We start from the raw sequence: 13,600 nt of genomic DNA, 5'->3' as shown, positions 1-13,600 counted from the left end.
CTGTTAGATAGAGAGCCAGGTGCTGAGTCAGTACCACAAAACTGATAATAATGAAGCGCTGCAACTGAATATTCGAGCTTCAGCTCCTCTTATCAATATCTGCTAAATGTCCTGTAATCATGATTCTGATTCTTTATAGAACTGTGGGTTGTGCTGATTGCATTGTTCTGTGCAATTAGCATAACTGCAGCCACCGTGCCATAAGCGTGCACACATGAACACTCGCTCTATCGTCCCCGTCTCTCTGTTAGCATTTTCTCGGTCTCTCAGCACATCAAGCAAAAGCTCGTTAAGTGTTTATAGATCCACCACGAGTCAAAGGGAATCCACCATCCAGGAAATCCTTCTTAAATCCTTCACCAAGACTCACAGCTTGCATCAGATGAATCTTTTATGAGGATGCTCATCAATACACTGGGACTGTATGTCTCTAAGACACTCGGCACAAATAGCAGGGTCATGCTCTTGCCACGCACTCACACACACAAACATGCCTCAAAGCATACCAAAAACGAAGCAACAGAAAGGGACACAGAGAGAGAAAGGATGCAAGGAGCATCTCCCTGGACAGAGAAACAACTTCAACTTTACTCTTAGCAGCACAAATATAAGGAAAAATTAACTCTCTGTCTATACTTTAAATTACACATACTTTTTTCTTGCATGTCTTTGCAGTGCACAACGGGAAGCTTTTTCCTTATCCTCCTGTTGCTTGGGGAAAAAAGTCCAGGTTTTTAAAAAGGGATGAGAAAAATTCTGCTCTTGGCAAGAAGTGGGAGGGGAAGACGTAGTGAGATGAAACTGCGAAAAAAAAACTGTCTGGCACCACTCAGCTCTTCCACTCAGCTCCATTCACTTCAAAAAGCTATACCCTGTACCTCCATTTGAATAAGAATGACCTAGGGCTGGTTTTGCATGAGGACAGCTAAGAAATTGCATCTCTCATCATGTGCATGGAGAGTACTACTTTGTAGTTTTTGAGAAATCAGCTCGGTTATTCAGCCATGCAGCCCATGTGCAAGTATACATCGTGATGATTGAAGAAATGCAAGGATCCACACTAAGGCATCGTAGAGAAACAGCTGACTGTCACTAAAATCAGGCCTATGGAAAAATATCCAGTTACTGAATTGTTGATGGCACCTGCTCTATTATTGATACAGTAAATATTTTACCAGTCTAGACAAAAAAAAAAAAAAAAAAAAGACTGCCAGTCATGTCTGAATTTTCTTGGACAAAAGGATGATGTTGTAGGCACGACTACACTGATTTTCTCTCTCTTTAATCCAAACACAATCTGTATAAACTGAACATGTTTATTTTCACTGATGACAAAAAAAGAAGAGTGCATGTAGAGTAAATCAAAGATGTTTCAGTGGCATGGCAGCCTTTTTCATCCTTGTTTCTTCTTTGCTGTAATACTTTAGTAGCGAGTATCACAAGGTGTAAGGTTCTCCTTTTACATTTTAGATTTTGGAAGTCTCATTAAAAACTGATGAACGCTGAACGCTAAGTCTAGCAGATTGTTTAGTAGAGCAGCAGCTCAAACCAAGGCTGGATACAACCAATTCCACAGTCATATTTTTGTCACATTTCGCAGTGAAAGAAGAAGGCATCAAAACATTCTGTGTGTGAAAACCACACAGGCATTATAATGTACAGAGAGCTTGTCAAGCCTATGCAAAATGTGCAAGTGAGTCATTTTCAATGCAGTAAATATAAAGAGAGTTATAAGGAACATGTCTCATCTCTTATGAGCACAGCTTTTTGAATAAATAAATACATTTTAAATCTATGTCTAATCTAATCTACTTCATGTTTTTAGTGATCATTAGAGTTGCTACTGCCATCTGCACTGAATAAATCAAGAATACGTGGGCTGTTCCCTTCATGTGTGTTGTTTAAATGACTGACAGGTTTGAAAGAATAGGAATGCTAATACTTCTAAAAAAAAAAGAAATATATGTTTATCTGTTATTTTTTGTTATGTGCAGAGACACATTTAACCTTTTTGTGTATTTTTGCATATTTTCTGGAATCCATTCAACCTGCTGCAACAATGAAACGCCTAGAAACAAGCTCCACCTGTGCCAACAGCAGTGACATAAGCCAGAGGTGTGCGTTAGCTGGGTTTAAGTTTGCACAGCATCAACAAAATTGGTTCCTGCCCCTGCTGAGCATGCTCAGCTGGCTCTCCCAATCTCTATTAATGGGAGTGTTTATGAGGCAAACAAACTTTAATGGCCAGTATCTTGTTCTCATTTGTCTCCAGTAAGGGGGGCAAATTCCTCAAAATATTAATGTTTATTCTAGCTTTCTGAATTAAATTTCAAGCACTTCAAACCACTGAGAGAAGTTGTAAACCCCAAATTTAAAAAAAAAAAAAACATGCTAATAATACTGCTAAGCAATAAAGAGAGGCTATGTGTGCTTCGTAAAGAGGTAAAATTTAAACAAGTAGGCAGGTACAAAGTTTTTTTTTCTAGTCTTCTTGCAATCCGGTTGTTCAGTGATGACGCGACGAATCCTACTTCTGGGTCTAAAGTAGTCTGCGTTTAATATGGCTTTTGTGTTGTTAACATGTTTAATGTTATGTATTTTCTTCTATTTGATCTCAAAAAGCTCCTAAAACAGTCAGTGATCACTGTTGACCTCCCTCGGCTTTTATTACCGCTAATCATTTATTTAAGCTCAGTTTTTAAAACCTTAGGGTGTAACTACAGCCCAGCCCATGCAGCAGTATATGAATGACTAACCTCGTATTGTGGATGGATTATCTCAGTTGTTCTCCTGGCTGAAGTTTGGTCCTTTTACAGCATCCTGCCATGCGATTACATTTGTTCCTGACCACCGAGAACACTCACGGTAACTTTTATCGAGTGGAAAAAAAAGTTAGCTTGTTTATATTATGCTAACGTAGCTGTGTCGCTAGCGGTCACGCAGCACATCATTATATACCAGCTAGCCCAACTTCAGTAACCCTACAAACGTTACTGCTGTTTAGTTTTCTGTCTTCATTTATGCTGGAAGTGATAACAGAGCTGTACGTTTTAATTTGTTTCCAAAACCCCGCAGTCAGGACATGCTATATTGTATTTAGATAGAAGCTAGCGAGCTAACTCCCTGCTAACTTCTAACTCCGTTAAATGTCATAAATTCCGTTTTCATGGATGCCTGGATGTTAAACTCAATTGTTACACCTGGTAGAGCAGAACGCTGATCATTTTATTAAAGATGAAAGACTTTAGACAGTTTTTCAACTCTCAGTAATGCCACAGTGATCGTTTGATATATGGACCTGCAGCGGAGTTTAGACCCAGACACGGCTAGTGACGTCAGACTGAACAACCGGATAGGAATTCTAAAACTCCCATGAAAAGTCAAATTAAAACATGCTAGTAAATCCATCCGTCCCTTCTCTTCCGTTTATTGTTATTAAAGTTGCGAGGGAGGAGCTCGAGCCTATCCCAGCTACCAGATTGCGAGAAGCAGGGTACACCCTGGACAGGCGTCAGCCTGACATGGGGCTAGCACAATAATAAATCAATTTGAAATAATATTCAGAATAGAATTGTGGGTGGTTATTAAAGCTTAGCTTTTAATGTAGTCCACAAAAGTTTCCAGTTTTTCTGAGATTAATCAGAAAAGCCATGCACAGTGAATCTTAATTTCTTAAGTTTTAGATGCTTACCTGGCTCGTCTAATTCAGAAGAATCAATCTCTGTGCTAATAAACTGACAAACTCTGTTATTTTAAGCTTAGTTAAAATAACAGAGTTTGGATCTGGTTGAATAGTCATTTCAAAAATGTACTGACGATATTTTAAAGACTTAACTCCAATACCCAGGTAGCTTAGTAACCAAAAAAAAAAAAAGAACATGGCAAAAATGACTTTTAATGTAACAGTGTTAAAGCTTTTCATAGGATGTGAAAATTTAAGAGAAAACACAAAGACTTGGCAGCAACTCTGTGCATTGAGGCATGTAGAAACTGCTGAAGTTCAACCTGAGCATCAAAATGGGAAAGAAAGCTGATTTTAAGTGACTCGAAATGTGGCGTGGTTGCTGTTGCCAGAGAGGTCAGAAAGTGCTGGTCTACTGGGATTTTCCCAACATTCCCAGCCATCTCTGGGGTTCACAGAGAATGGTCTAAAAGAGAGGAAGCGAGCGGCAGTTCTCTGGGCGTAAATGCTTTGTTGATGCCAGAAGTCAGAGAAGAATGGCTTTTAAGAACATGACAATGAGTTCAATGTATACCACAGTCGCCAGATCTCAGTTCAACATAGCACATTTGGGATGTGATGGAATGGGAAATTCACATCATGGACGTACCCCCAACAGATATGCAGCAACTATGTGCAGCTATCATGTGAATATCATGTGACCAAAATCTCTCAGGAATGTTTCCAGCACCTTGTTGAATCTGTTCTACAAAGAATTAAGATATGTTTAAAGGCAGGCTAATGACTATACAGAAATAAACTTCTAACACAGAAGTTTTAACATTTTATTCTGTGTTACTGAACTCAAAATTATAAATATGCATCCTTACAATATTGGTGATTTTTCTCTAAAACAAACTTGCATCTAACTTAAAATACGTCCCCAATGTTACCACATCACACAGACATACACACTGTGACACGAATGACCCACACGTACACACTGTTAGTTACTCGTTGTGTTATATATGCAACTTTTCAAGATTGCTCTGTACAATTTTTCACCCAACTTGTTACTGGCACAGCGGTCCCAGGTTGCAACTGAATTAGCACGACTGATCACCAAAATATGTCCCAGCTGCTCTGTCAGTCTTCTGGCACTTCCCACTGAAGCCACTGTTCCACCACTTCCCGACTGAGGCCGGGGAGCCATCCGGCCGAGCCGACTAACCCCCACCCCCAAGTGGTACCCCAAATACTGTACCTACATACATCCAACTGCGCACTTCGGGTTGGCAATGAGCCCCTGCCTCAGACACTCCAGGACCCCAGCCATCCACTGCACATGCTCCACCCAGGTGTAACTATGGATGATGGATCATTCAGGTAGGCCGCAGCATATGCAGCGTGTGGATGCAGCACCCGGCCCATAAGTCACTGGAAAGTGTCTGGGACTCGAAAAAAAAGAAAATTGGAAGTGTGGCAAAATGGTACAAACTTTACGGATTGGAACATGCTGTCTTTTCCTTGGACTCTGGAGACAAGGGAATCTGCCAGTAGGCCTTGGTTAAATCCAGTGTCTGAAAAAGGGAGCAGTGCCTAACCAGTCCAGGAGCTCGTCGACCCAGGGCATGGAATAAGTGTCAAACCGTGACACTTGATTCCTCTGTGGTAGTCAACACAGAACCCTATAGACTATGGGGCTACACCATCCTCATCCTCATGAATGAACTTACGAATCATGAATTTTAAAGTCTTATTCAGCCAATCCACCAGCCCGTCAGTCTGAAGGTGGTAGACGCCAGTCCGAACTGATTTAATGCCCAGTAATTCATACAGTTCTTTTACTTTCGAGACATGAACGATGTGCCATGGTCAGTCAGTATCTTTTCGGGATGCTGACTCGAGAGATGACCTGAAACAGCACCTGTGCCACACTGTTTGCATAAATGGTCTGCAGCAGCACTGCTTTGGGATATCACGTTGCATAATCCACCAGAACTAATACAAAGTGATATCCACCAGTGAAATGCCCCGATGAGGTCCATGCCAATGCGGTCATATGGGACCTCCATTAATGGTAATGGGCACAATGGTAATGGTAGTGGAAAACCACTTCCCAGCAGCTTTTAGGCACCAACTGGATGTGTTCATCTTCCGTGCAAGTGTCACGGCTCACTCGATAAAGCCTATCTGTGATCAACACAAAATGCAGGTAGGTCAGTGCTGCGTCAGGGAGCGCCACTTGGCCATTAATTCTTATCACCTGTTCTGAGCTAAGAGTTTCATCACAAATCCACTGCCTCACAACTCCTCTGCAGCAGAGCCGCAGAACACATCCACGCCACACACACACACATTTCACACACTTATTTATGTATTTATTTATTGAAGTCATTCTCACCACTGGGCTCTCCATGATGCCTTTGAGGAAGATGAGGTCCAGGTCATTGGCAGTTGTGGAACTTGTGCTGTCACTCAGTGTGTCCAGGGCCTGATGCATGGCTATACAAACATCAAAAAAAGGAAAAAGAGAGAAAACACACAAAAAAAAGAAAACAGAGTTTATCTCACTCTACTACTGTGCTACCTTCCACTGCTACCCATGGGAAACAGACTGAACAGCTCACCTCAAAGACAAAGGGAGCACATATACAGTAGCTCATACTTCATTCGCGAGTGAAAGAAGTCTGGAGGGAAAGTGAGCAGAAGGGAGGAGGGGAGGAGGGAAAGGAGGAGCAGCCTCACATCCTTTCCCAAGCAATTTCACCTCTGTCAGTCACTCTGCTCTTAAGTCTGTCACAAGTGGCAGTATCTTTCTCCCACAACTCCCGACTTCCTCCTTCCCTCTCTCCTACACATAAGTTCGCACACGCACACACACATTCACACACTAACTCGCTCCAGCTATACAACAACACAGCTGCTGAAGTTGCTCAGCGAATAAACATTTTTTTCCATCAGAACACTGTTTTACAACTTGGATAAGAATAGATTTTAATAAGCCATAACTCAGCGGTCTCGTTTTGAAATGAACTTTCTGGCTCGTGGAGAAGCTTCAGTGAGAAACATGAATGCATGAATGCTCCTCTCTCTCTGTGATGTAAACTCAGACTGCTAAACCCTAACCAATCAATCAGCAACCGCAATGAGACATCAACAATTCGATGGCGGTCAGAGAAGGTTCAGTCTATCCTTAAAGCATTGCTTTCGACTTACACTCTGACTCCTACTGGGAAGCATTAATCACAGCAGACATGGCTGCCAGAAGAGTGGGTATTTTCGCTAACAGGGAACAGAAATGGTCTAAGTTGGTAAACAGACACTAAGGCCTTTGTGTCAACCCAACACCGGTTCTTAATGTTCGAGATACTGGCAGAGCAGTGTCCCTGCACATATCCAGCATGGCTGACTTCAAAGCTCTCACCACCTCAAAGGCTCATATTAAGATGTGACTGATCAAATAACAGGGCGGCTATTTCCTTTTGTGTTAAAAGTCTGTGTCCCAGTTTCCTGGAAAAGGTAGAAGACTGAGCGTGTTCTTACTCTGTTGAATTAAAAAACCAGAGCCCAACTAATACAGCATTTTTAAGACTGGTTATTTAAAAATTCAACTTATCAGTCACTATGTTTTTCTTCCAGACACATTTAACAGATCCCTAACATTTGTTATGTATGTGCTTACTAGGAGAATAGGACAATGCAACTTAAAAGAAATCTTGTTTTATTGTCACAATAAGTTGCGGATGATCTGCTAGCACCAGCTGGCAGTTGTGTTTATGGCATTTCAAATGCCTGTCATTAACAGGGAAGTTGCAGAGTGCCCTCTAGTGGACAAACAATGCCACATCAACAGTAATTACACGATTGAAGGGTGTTTCTTCACGTTTTTAATTTTTGTTTACTGGCTGTTATGAACGCAGATACTGATATATCTCCCATAGTTAACATCAGCTGATATAATAGCTCCACCAATCGAATGATCAGGCTAAAAATAAACAAACAAGTAAAATAATGAGAGAGCTAATACAGCTATCTAAAACGAGAGCTCATAAATTCTAAAGTAAATCGAATTTTGTTGTTAACAACAGCAGCAACAATGCAATTAATTGGCATAAAACGCATCGATTTATTCTTGTATAACTAACAGCCATACTTTTGTTAAATATATAATTTTACAATATATGCCACACCATATAACAGAACTCTGCAGACATTAACACCACATTAAATCTGTCCTAAAATAAAATTGATTTTTGATTTGATTTTCCACCTTCTGAGCTGTGAGAGCAAAAAGAGCTACAACACAAACACGTGTAATAAAAAATAAACCAACATAAAACAGTAAATACATTTATCAGTGAGCCAGGAAATATCACATAATAGAAAACTTCACATTTTTGTTGCCCCCCTGAAAGCCTGATAACAATGCATGCAGCTGCTCCATTGACATTACACAATAACAAGAGTCTTAAATAATTTTATTAACTTACTTAATGCTATTTAATTTTATTTTTAATGCTTGGTTCTGGCTTCACTGCACACTTTTTATTGATCATTAACCATAAAAATTTAGGTGTCCTAGTTTCATTTTAGTGAAGTGAAGCTCAGCATGTTCGCTAATTCATTCAACTTAGTTCCATATTTTTCCAAATAAAACTGGCAAATGGCTTAACAGTGACAGATTTGAGATATTTAGAGAGTAGCCACAAACCTATTTTTGGTCTACTTCTGTTAAGTATTATTAAATGCACACTTGAAATACTAACAAACACATTGAGAGCAAGCTGTTCTTGTCTCTGCCTATAGCGAGAAATAAAAGGTAGAAAGGAAGAAAAGAAGACAACGGAAGACCACCTCAAAGATTACACAGTCCATCCGTCCTCTTGCCCAACAATTTCACAAGTAAATTAAATTAATAATTTCACAAGTCTTCCGCAGTGGAGTCTTTTTTCTCTTCCCTTTTTCCCTCTAACACCAGCTCTGCTCCAGCAGGAGAGTTGCCAAGTTTGCGTCTGGCAGAGAATATCACACCAGCAGGCCTGGTTTACAGGTCCTGCATAATTCTCTTTAATCATTGCAACTGTACGCAATTGTTGCTGTCACATCGGCCCTTTCCCCAATCTTAGTTCATCTCTGCTGCGCCCAGACACGTGTGAGGATTTTTATTTCTTTTAGTCACATGTTTCACTTCCATCTTTTTTATCATCTTTTCTAGCTCTCATCCAACTTGTCACTGGCTGTTTTAATACACTTACACATCAGCCACTCTAACCATCCTGATAAAACAGACAGCTGCTTTACCAAAGCGTGTCAAAGATTTTACACAAAGTCACAAAAATATCACAAACTGGAAATGGTTTTGACTCACATTTAGGCACAAAGGAACCATCAGAAAGTGTGAAAAGGGCCAACGTTTAATAATCACACTGCGGAGTATTACTGGAATACATCTATTATTCAGAGAAATTATTAAAAATCCAACTTGTCCTCTTTGGGTATCGTTGCCTTTCTTCTATGTCCAAGTTTATGCACATAATTCATGATGTATAACAAGCACTATAATGTAATAAGCACTGCTTCCCCTATTTTTCGTGGTGTGCATCAAAGCAAATATCACAGAGACGTGTCCACAGAGATAAATTTCACCCACCCAGAAGAATCAGCCACCCACGTGGTGAAATCCATATTTTTTTAAATCACAGTGGCTTTTATGTTGTTTTTTCCTCTTTTCATTTTGTGTTCCTTTGTGTTTTATGTGATTTTCTTCACAGGTCTTCAAAAATCTCTCAGTGCTCCTCTTATATACAGAACACATGTTCAAAGTACGGCAATTTTTCTTGAATGAACTGCAAAATCTGCTTCTAGTTACAAATGGTTGACCCTAGTTTTTTTCTTTCCCCCCTTCCTACAAGTGACATTAACAGTGTTCGCATAATAAATTATAGTGCTATAACAATGTAGTGTAGTAGTGTTGTCACTGTAGTCACTGGGTAACAGCTTGATTGGTCTTTCCTCTGGTGCACGACCCAACAGGTCTACTGAAGCAATACGAGATCCAGCAGATCTATCACAATAAAGTCCTTGTTAATAAATGTTCACTGTAATGCTAAATGACCACAGGGCCTGGTAGGAGTTTGTTTTGTGTTAACAGTGTAGTGCTGTACTATTAACAGGGAAATGGGAGCACATCAATATGAGAAGTTGTACATATTAGGCTCAAACAGAAGGAATTATAAATTAAAGTCTTTAATAAAAGCCCCCTTCAAATAAAGGCCTTGATACTTTCTGCAGGTGAGGTAAATAAAAGCTCCAGCTACTTCTGTGGAAGAAACAAAAAAACCCACATAAATTAGACACTCAATCCGTCAACGAGTCCAAATTGCATTCACAACAGGCCTGACAGTCGTTTAGTCTGTACTCAGCTTAAGATAAAGTATTCATTGGCTTCTTTTTATACTGCAAGCTTCTCTTTCAAACAACTTCCTGTTTAGCATTCAGGTGGAATGTTTCATCTTGTACACCACCACTGTCACAGCAGTCCTGCCTTGCAAAAACCTGCCATAGAGCTGCAGCGTATTACTGAATGCATCTCTCTTCTGCTCACGACTCATTTCAGATTGAAGTTGCGTGTCGACATTTGTGTATTAATATGCTACGTGCCTTTTTTTTTTTTTGTCCGTTCTGGGGGCCTTTACAGGTGAGAACTCAGGCGAAAGTTATTTTTCGCTTCGCTGAATCCAAATTGCCTCTACCACACACTGTAACTTGATACCATTACGGAGCTTTCATTTAGCAGGTGAGGGCTTAAAAGCACAAAGGGGGACTCAGGTGTGCCAACAGACTTAACCAGCTACAAGCACATTATGCCCTCTACTCAATCTACTCTTCCAGGGAAAAAAAGCTTCACGCTTGAGCAGATTTTCTCTTTGGAGCATTTCACTATTTTACATTTGCTGGATTTATGGATAAACTCCTGAAGAAGCAGAATATTATGAGAAAACCTGAACATTTTAAGGAAGTTAAAATGGAGTGATGGCTGATTTTTAATATAGGTTTAGATGAAAACCCAATCTACAGTAGTTAGCAGCCAAAAAATTGAAAATTATAACATGCTGTGGTGGCTCCCTGCAACCGCCTCTCAACAAAGATTGCCAAGATACCGCTTGCCTGCCTCTGCTACAGCAGGGGACGTGTAATTAAAGGAAACTAAATTAAAGGTGCTTTTGTCTGTTAAAGCCTCATCCGAGCGCCTGCTCACCTCCAAGGAGAGTTACAATTAAACCCAATGTCACGGACGCAGCCAAACAATCTGGGCTGTTATTGTTTGCGTTTGGAGCACAGCAGGGTGCAAAGACCTCTCAGTGAAGGTTATTCTGTTGCTATGGAGCAGCAGGGAGAGGGTACACAGAGGGACTGTGGGAGGGTGGAAAAAAAAAAAAGGAAGGAAAATTTGTGGGAGATGCAGATGTGTTGTTGTTTCACTATGTGGAATCCTCACGGGGTATTACAGTACTCACAGAGGAGTACAGTGTGCAGCTGACTCTTTACTCCCAGTTGTTTCTAGCTGTAAAAACAGTCTGGTCTGCTTAATACGCCTGAGATACACAATGTGTTTTAGAATGCAGAGCCAGATGAATAAAAGTCAGTTAAAGGAGCTCTTTTGGCAACAGGTAATGAGCAAGCAAGTAGGTTATTTTTTTCTAGCAAATAGTAGATGTGATATTTAAGGCATCATCAGCAACTAATAATAATAATAATGGATTGCATCTATATAGCACTTTTCTGGAGACTCAAAACGCTTCCACATTCACACACTGGTGTGAGGCAAACCACAGTTGTAGCCACAGCTGCCCTGGGCTGCCATATCGCGCCATCAGCCCTTCAGGCCAACACCAGTAGGCGGTAGGGTGAAGTGTCTTGCTCAAGGACACAACGACGAGGACAGACAAAGCTGGGGTTCAAACCAGCAACCTTACAAGATACATAAGGATAAGGTTACAAGATGAGCTTCCCAACCCCCTGAACCACGGTCGCCCTAACCCTAGTCCTGTGTCTTTTTATAAGACTGATCACCTCTTAGACCCCTGACAGCCAAGAAAAGAAAACAAGCAACAATATTTTTAATAGAATAGAGTTAAGGGTAATGACTAAGACCTCACAGGGTTAATTCTACTTCAAAATATGGGCTTTTTTAATTTCAAATGTGGATTGAAATTCAGTATAGCTTTTAAAAGGACACTTAAAGTCCGTATTGGCAAATGCCTGGCAGTGACAAATCAGGGCACTTGCACTGGATGAGGTAAATGTTTAGGTTCTCAGTTTGCACAGCCAGTAACAACACCGGCTTTGTCCCGTGAAACACAGACAGATTCCTGAAGAAGCTCATTGATATTCTCATTGTCTCCTGGAAGAGCTGCTAGAAGTCGCTGCAAGTTGCTGGAAGTCACCTCTATAAAAAAGAAAATACTATTTGGCCTTGAAAGACATTATTAAATACTTTTATGTTGCTTTTAGATTTGATTCAGTTTCCAGCTCTCCAGCTAAATATAATTAACTATCAATCCCTCAGGTAGCAAAAGATAAATGTTTAAGACACTGGTGGAGAATGATATTGGATTGGAATATATTCCATGCGGTGTGTACGTGCTAGAACTGATGAATCGTTAAGGCCGAAGCATTCTATGAATTTATCCCAGTGCAATGGGATTCATGAATATTTCCAACATGACACAGTGTTGCAGCTTGAAGCCCTCTGAGTGCAATCAGTCTGATGAGATTCCTTCAGGAACAACAACACAGAGCGTACAAACTACAACTAAAGCAAACAGAATGAGCACACAGTTGGGGCACGCGCACTCAACTCTGAATTATTAAGTCAACATCCTCCTCGTGGAGTCTCACTGAAAAAGAAAACGGGTTCGTAATGAGGAGGTGTAATAATGTCGTCTGGAGCACGTGTGTGCACAACAATTGTGTAATTTACTTGCATGGTCAATCAGCATGGGTGCGTTTGTTTGTGCGCTACTTGTAGAGACTTGCCTGTAAATAATTAGATCTCCTCGTTAAAAACATAATAATAACTCCACTACATTAATGTGGCTGCACACATAATACACAGTTCTAAGTTTTGGACTTAAACATCACAATGTGAAATGAAGGTAGTGGGAAAATAATCAGCACCCACAGGTGTTGTCACTTCCTGCTGATAAGGCCTCTGCTCAGGATGAGATTAAGTGAAGCAGCTGAATTACATGAAGCATTAAATGTTTTATATAAATAATGCTGCAGGGACCGTGTGCCTGTGTGTGGGTTTTTGTGTGTTTTAACAAGTGTCAGAAATTCCAACTTGTGATTCTGACTCTGGTTTTTGCATGACAGAGTGGTTTAAAACAGGATGCAAACGCAGCACGCGTATGGTTAATATCTACTTTCCCCAGATTAAAAGAGCAGTGAGTCAGATCCAGTGCGTGCATGCCCACAAAACCTGGTCATGGAGTAGAGATTAAGTGATGCACAACAACAAAAAGGAGTGCCCTACAGAAACATAACTGTATAAAAATATAAGTGGATTGTTTCATCAATCTCAAATAAGTAGTTTTTTGTAAACTTCCCCATTCTGGTCACTTTTGGCAAAAACCTTTAACATCAGCTATCCCATCTCTACATCAGCTTCCTGTTTTTTCAGTGCCACTGTCTCCAAACCATACATCATAGCAGGTCTCACTACCAATTCGTAAACCTTACACACTGTCTGTTGCTTTGGATGGTTGCCCTCAACTATTTAAACTCATCCACCTTTATTACCTCTACTCCTTGCATCTTCAGCTTGCCATCAGCCTCATTCTCATTAACACACATGTATTCTGTCTTGCTTCAACTGACTTCTACTCCTCTTTTCTCCCATACGCCCTTCTACCTGTTTTCTACTTCCACTAC

General features: G+C 40.5%; 1 protein-coding gene across 4 annotated transcripts in view; it reads right to left on the bottom strand.

Annotated features, from left to right (window-relative positions):
- mpp2b (MAGUK p55 scaffold protein 2b) overlaps window positions 1-13,600 on the bottom strand; it is a 46,712-nt gene that overhangs the window by 12,169 nt on the left and 20,943 nt on the right. For 3 of the 4 annotated variants that reach the window (XM_026178911.2, XM_080305184.1, XM_026178910.2), the window contains one exon: window positions 6,066-6,166. The exons of the other annotated variant lie outside the window; for it this stretch is intronic. In XM_026178911.2, the coding sequence (XP_026034696.1) occupies window positions 6,066-6,166 (101 nt within the window). The remainder of the gene's footprint in view (window positions 1-6,065; window positions 6,167-13,600) is intronic. 4 annotated transcript variants of the gene reach the window in all.

The sequence above is a fragment of the Astatotilapia calliptera genome, chromosome 8 (genome assembly GCF_964374335.1).
Source record: "Astatotilapia calliptera chromosome 8, fAstCal68.1, whole genome shotgun sequence".
Lineage (NCBI taxonomy): Eukaryota > Metazoa > Chordata > Actinopteri > Cichliformes > Cichlidae > Astatotilapia > Astatotilapia calliptera.
This window is presented reverse-complemented; position numbering and strand designations above follow the sequence as displayed.